The sequence below is a fragment of the Myripristis murdjan genome, chromosome 14 (assembly GCF_902150065.1).
Source record: "Myripristis murdjan chromosome 14, fMyrMur1.1, whole genome shotgun sequence".
Taxonomy (NCBI): Eukaryota; Metazoa; Chordata; class Actinopteri; order Holocentriformes; family Holocentridae; genus Myripristis; species Myripristis murdjan.
In genome coordinates, this window is record NC_043993.1 from 30,992,003 (window position 1) to 30,998,873 (window position 6,871).

Here is a 6,871-nt window from a genome sequence, read left to right on the forward strand (position 1 = left end):
TCATGTACTAGTGTTTATTAAAAAAAAAAAAAAAAAAAAAAGAAGAAAAGAGCAATAAAAGCAGGAATTGTGCAGTGATTTAAAGCCTTGATGGTGATCCTTTAACACCCGTCACACTATGAATCAGCCTGATCTTGAGTTACACTCCTGAAGGATCATTTTCCACTCTCATGTTAACTCATGCCAGGCTTGAAACATTTGTACTGGTTTGGGTTCACACAGCTCCCAGCATTACAGTTTCCTCCATGTACCTCACACAGTAACAACTCTTATTCTTTTGCTGAGATTTTTCAAGCATCCACACTGCCATCTAGTGTCAGTACTAGATTAGTACATCTTTAGCATATGGTTGGGAGACCAAAACAAGCAACACATCTTTGTTTTTTTCTCAGGGACAATTGAGTTTATTCTCTGTTTGGTTTCATTTAAAAAAAGGGAAATGATAAGTCAATTGCAGACAATAAGGGATACATAAATACAAGACTTTTGTCTTTAATAGGTGATTTTGAAAAGGTGTTTTTTTTCCTCTTCAGGATTTAACTTCGAACAAGTAGCTTTCTTTTCAATAAGCTTTTTTACGACAATCTTGCACTAAACAATGAAACATTCACATTAAACCTTTGGACCATGCTGAAAGAAAGGCTCATTCTCAATCTGCATCATAACAGGAACTAAAAGCGTTCATGTCACAATCATGTCACTTTTGTTTATTTCTTTTTAATCAACTGAATCGGTTTCCTTTTGCAAATTACACAGCCATACTGCAGATGGAAGGACCCATGCTCTCGATCAGCTCTTGCTGCTGTCTCCGTTCTCCACAATCTTGCGTTTCTTCTCCTGCGTTGGGGATTTGAAGACGTTGGCTCTGTAGAACTGCAGCTCACGAATGCTCTCCCGGATGTCATCCAAGGCTCTGGGGAGCAAAAACAACAAAATGATGCCAAGAATTAAAGTTAAGACCAGTTTCTCAATGTTTTATCTGTATCTGTTGCACTACACATTCAACTGTATGGTGCTGCAGTGCATTACCAGGCAGAGACAGTGCACCACTATCAAAAAGTTAGCTGATACGTTTTGCTCACTGCTTTGATAAGACTTACCTGTGGGATGCTTTCTTCTGAGGCGCCATCTTATATTCCTCTGGAAACCACCGTCTGATAGCCATATACAACAAACACGCATTAATCTCCTTTTGTTTGAAATTAGCTTGTCATATCCCAGTCACGTTCAACTGCATCTCGTATTGTATCTGAATCCATCTTAGACGTTGCTGACCTGGCAGTCTTTCCTCGTCAAATTACAAAACAAAGTTGGAAAAACCACATTAAACCCTCTGACATGCAAACTGATGAATGGCTGAGAGGTTCATTAGTGGGGCTGAGTAAATAATGAGCCATTAATGAGATGAGCAAAGACAGTACACATCAGACAAAGTAAACAGACTAGGGTTAAGGTTAAAAAAAAAAAGGCCTGATGCCATATCATATGAGATTTCTACGTAAAACACACCCTCAAAAGGAAATGGACAACAGATTTGGAAAATATTCTAATGCTAATGTAGAGTAACTGATCTAATCACAACAGAACAGGAAACTGCAGAACGAGGCCGTCATTACAAGAAAGTGTTATAGTAAGTTCCCACAGTTTGCTCAAAGTGACAAAAACTCGCCTGCAAAGCTCCTTGATGGTGCTGACGTCAATGATTCTGTAGTGGAGGTGGTACATGAACTGCGGCATGTACTTGTCCAGGAACTTCTTGTCCGCATGCACCGAGTTACCTGGAGGAAGACACGTTGGTGGCCATGATGCAGGAGGTACACAGCTCATTATTGGTAAACAACATCAGGATGAGATCACATTTAGATATCGAATTATTCCACGACCAGAGGGCTGAAGCAACTTCAACAGGGCCAGGCTTTCTCTGTGTGAGCTGGTTCGACAAAAAAATAACTGCTATCACGACGGTGGTTACCAACTGGCTTTGGTTTCTGAGCATGTTCACATTAAAAGAGGCATTTGGTGCGTCATTTGACTCTTCTGCACAAAATGGATCGATTGTGTGCTACGTCCTTCACTCAGGAGGAACAAATTGTCATTAGGGAGGAGCTCTGAGGAGTATAAAGGTAAGGCCAGAGAAGAATGTTGGCAGAAACTATGTAACATGTAAATTTGTGAATTACCTTCATGTTTATTTCTATTTATTAAACATTAGACTCTATCCTATAAGGAAGGATACCTGTAAGACACTGTAGTTTTTGTCAATATCAAGTGAAATGAATTTAGCTGATCTAATATTAGGCCTGTGTGTGACAGACATTGATTTTTAAGCAGTTTTTTATTAAATGCGGTCCCAGCAGTGTCAAACAAACTAGACGTCAAACTAGCATCAAACAAATAAGAGCCAAGCATAAGAACATCCTTCAGAGTGGTTATTATTTTGTGGGTGATATTCAGTGTCACATTTTAAGGGTTAATAGATGTATTACCCGAAGGAAAGAGGAAAAGCAGCCGATTTTAAGCCAAAACTCGGAAAATAACCTGGTCCGGAGCATGCTATCTTTGCAGCATATGTTACCATGGCGATGAGGCCGGGTCAAAAGAGAGCCGCCTTCATGACACAGCAAACTCTGGCTTTAGCCTCGACATGCTAACCCGTTAATCTCACTCCGTAGCGGATGACTGAGAAGCCTCACAGACGTGTTGTCAGTGCCGAGCGGCTGGGCTAAGCGTGACATGTGATGTGATGTGTTTTCTGTTATGAGGTGAACAGTGGGAAGCAACTCACCGGCCAGGGGACACTGTCCAGGTGGGGTGTGCTGCCTGATGAAGGACAGGAACTCGTACTCGGCCTGCTGCAGGCTGATTTTACTGTCCCGCACCGCCTGGGTCAGCCCTGACTGAGACACCAATCATGTGGTGAGCACAGGGTCAACGAAAAACACGAATCACTCTTATTGGCCATCTGCTCGGCGCTTCTGGATCCATTCTGCCTCTGTGAGAGCTATTCTCTCCCATTCACCGACATAATTAAGCAACTGGTGTTGTCTTGGGTTTAAAGATATTTTTAGTCTCCAGTGAACACTAGTTGACACTCGTGACCAGAAAAGGGAAAATAAAAAGGCACTTGTGCTGCCTACTGTTCTGCTGTAATTACCATGATATATTACACATAGCCAGATGTGTTTTTGTGGTTGTTAATGAAGCAAATTATTGGATTAATTCACAAGTCAGCATACTTGTATTCACACAACATGTGGGTTATCTTAGTTTCAACAGTCTTTTACACTGCTGTTGGGCTATTTAATATTTAATTCCTTGTGGGAATAAATAAAGTATTTATCTATCCTGCACTAGGGCTGCACAATTCATGGAAATCATATCGGAATCACAATACTGATCAGGGCAATACCCAAATCACAGCGGTAGCAATGTTAAGATAAATGTTATATGTGACAATTATGCCATTATGAATTCAGTATTATGGTGCTACATAGACACCCTAGTCTACAAATCATAGTCTCCAGATGTACCCACAAAAAAAATATATCACTGCATCCTCATTTTACTGTTTTTTTTTTCAGTGAAAATAAAATTGACTATGCAATGATCATTCCTGTGATAACAATATCTGTCAAAACAACTGCAATATTAATGTTTTCCCCTCCCATATCATGCAGCTCTATCCTGCAGCTCTGCATGTGCATTTGCTGACATTGCTGAGACACAACAGCTTCACGTGTCGGATCGCAGCCATTAAATTGAGCTCTAGACTGAATTAGTGGGCATGTAAAGTAAAGATGCTCAGTGTCGGTCAGCTTACCTTGCCATGATGCTCTTTACACCAATCTGACATCCCGTCCAGCAGCTCATCTGACTGATTGATTATCAAGTTGGGTCCCTGCCGCCGGAGACAAATGAATGTAACTCACAAGACAAACAGGAGGGGGGGAAGACCGAGTGCAATCACATGGATTTTTAAATTACCTCTGCCAATATATTGAGCTCAGAGTCTGTGATGATGCACGCCATTTCAATGATGTGGTCCTTTTCAATATCCAGGCCTGTCATCTAAAATAAAAAAAACAACAACAAAATCATCATAGATGGGTTTGTATAAAGTGCACATATGTTTTGCATTTGTCTTTTCATTCCTCCAACTTTTGACAGTGTCACTTCTTTCCCAATCGTGATACTTCATGCTGCATTCACACCACATGGAAATAACACACTGAAGTGTTTTCCATATTCAACCTTATTTGCAGTCATCAAGACACCATGGCAGCCTGACGGGTTTCTGCAGACTGTAGTTTGTCCCCGATCAGCTTTTTCACACCGAACACAGATGCACGAGTGAGCGGTACATCTGAGTTGATGTTTTACAACAACTCAAACGCTGCAGCATCTACCAGAACCTCCATAAAGTGGTCGTGTCTCATCATGACACGTTCTCTGTCCTCTAACATGAATCAGGTCGATTTGTTTGAGAGCTCAACTTTGGGTTTTGATAGTCGAATTGCGCTGAAATAAATGCTGTTTGGGGGCTCGAGCGTATGATATTTTCCAGTGGAGGTCATACTGTAAATTATAAGTCATATTGCCACCATCAAATCGGAGACACAGGGTTTAACAGAGTCGGACTGAGGCACTCTTTTGTGCACGAGTCAATCCTAAAATTAAATGAGACTGTAATGCGATGCAAAAGTATGCATTTTGTTTCTTGCCCTAATTTCTTTTTTTGTTATGTGCTGTAACAAATGGAGCTGCTGTTGATGCACCAAAAAAAAAAAAAAAAAAAAAAAAAAAATCAGGCCTGGCTGAAAATAAAGCACAAATCAATCAATCAGTATTTGACAAGTCATATTTGTTGTACAACTACATATTTTTAGCACAGATGTGATGATCTCTCAAGTACAGAATATGAAACAACTGGCAGTGTTGAGTCCAATAAAGCATATTTAACATCTACTAATATGTGAAACCATGTGCCTCAGGGCGCTACGTTTGGTCTTGAGACTACCAGCTATAAAACAAACAAACAAACAAACAAAAAAAACAGCCCATTCACAAATACATAGAGGTCATTCCATGTCATTTCACCAACTTTTCAGGACATCCCACGCACTTGGGTCTCAAAAAATTCTGGAAAAATTCACCAGTTGTTCCTTATTTCTCCAATAGGCACACTGTAAAATTTTTAGTTTGCTCGGATGGATCCTTTTTGAGATACGGCCAATTTAGTGAGGAGGTTAAGTGTTGATTTTGGCGCGTCCTTATTTTTCCTCCATTTTCAGGTGTCAATATCTCAAGAACTGCACCACATGCGAGACTGAAATCTGGCACGATAATACACCTCCACCTACTCTCTCAGAATATACAAAAACATCTGTCATACATCATAAGTGGTAGGCATACCAGCCCTTCAAAAATGGAAGCACATTCAAACTAAAACTTTACAATGCGCCTATTGGATAAATAAGGAACAACTGGTGAATTTTTTTTTTTCAGCGTGGGCCATTTGTTGAAATGACACGGAATGACCCACAGTGAAGTGGGAATGGATGCATTCAAACGGGATTATCCGTTCAGATTGAGTTTTAATCCGAGTTCAAGCTGTTAGCCTGTTAGCTAACGGAGCTAAGGAAACGTTAGCGGCTTGTCACTCGGCTAACTTCACTATCAAAACAAAAAAAACACACTAAAACAAGTCCTGTGGGTTGATTTAACAAATAATTCCTTAGTGACGCATATCATTATTGTTGTAGGAGTCTTTTTTTATCATTTAGCACTGGTGGACAGGTTGACGGAGTTGTTTTGAGCGAGTTAAATCACACAAACACACATTTACGCGTTTACATGGCAGATAAAAACGCCTGAAAACGCGGTGTGTGTGTGTGTGTGTGTGTGTGTGTGTGTGAGAGAGAGAGAGAGTGTGTGTGTGTGTGTGTGTGTGTGTGTGTGTGTGTGTGTGTGTGTGTGACGCAGCTCAGCGGTGCATGGGAGCTGGTTCAGCGGTGTGACTTGCCTCCAGGTCCACCCACACCATCCTCTGGGACATGGCCGGGTCGGATCTGCCGCCGGTCGACATGCTGCGGCCGCTCCTTCTGGAAAATGAAGCGTCAAAAACACACGCTGCTGTCCGGGCGGCGTCACGGAGCGACCCTGCTGTGCTCCCCGCGTCGCGCTGCACCAGATCCCGGGAGAAGAGGTTCCTACGAGGCTGCGCCGAGCTGACCCGCAGGAGCGGCTGCCTCCGTCTGCAAACAAACCCCGCGGCACGGAGAGCCCATGCCGGAGCGGTCCGCACACACACCGGCATCCTGGGGCGGCTTCCGACCTGAACTGTCGTAAAAACAATGCGTCATCATCACCCGAGTGGGCATGAGCGAGACTTGCGACGCTAAAAGCCATTTCGCCACGAGAGGCCGCTGTTTACCTTGCTTTCCAAACAATAACAATACAGTTTTTTTTTCATTCGCTTTTTCCAGTATAATGAAACTGGGATCCATTTTGTCGTCATCTTCACCTCCTAACCACAGCATTAGTTTTCTTTTGCAAATGTGTTCATACCTTTTCATTGGATTCACACATTTTTCACACTCTTTTGCACAGCACCTCTCACATGTGTCATTTACATCATGGCCCTGACTCCATTGACTTCACTCTGGTAGTCAAAAGCAAAACATCTGCTCACAGCTGATAGAAATGAGCTGCATCACTATGAAATCACTAGTGCACCTGCATCACTGCCCTTTCCACAAATCACCATTCAACAATCAATCAGTTTGCACCTACAAAAAAGGGCCTATAAATTGTATTCTGTATTTTTTTTTTCAACTCCTTTGAGTTTTTCTGTGTAATACTGTATGTGACT

At 41.9% G+C, this 6,871-nt stretch overlaps 1 protein-coding gene across 1 annotated transcript; it reads right to left on the reverse strand.

The window, feature by feature from the left end:
- Nucleotides 1-381: 381 nt before the first annotated feature.
- On the reverse strand, nucleotides 382-6,349 carry smfn (small fragment nuclease). Its single transcript, XM_030069780.1, has 7 exons — nucleotides 6,023-6,349; nucleotides 3,985-4,068; nucleotides 3,821-3,898; nucleotides 2,786-2,897; nucleotides 1,670-1,778; nucleotides 1,101-1,154; nucleotides 382-913 (listed from the first exon to the last, which is right to left on the reverse strand). The coding sequence occupies exons 1-7, from the start codon at nucleotides 6,314-6,316 to the stop codon at nucleotides 790-792; spliced, it is 855 nt and encodes a 284-aa protein (XP_029925640.1). The 5' UTR covers nucleotides 6,317-6,349; the 3' UTR covers nucleotides 382-789.
- Between the last annotated feature and the right edge of the window lie 522 nt (nucleotides 6,350-6,871).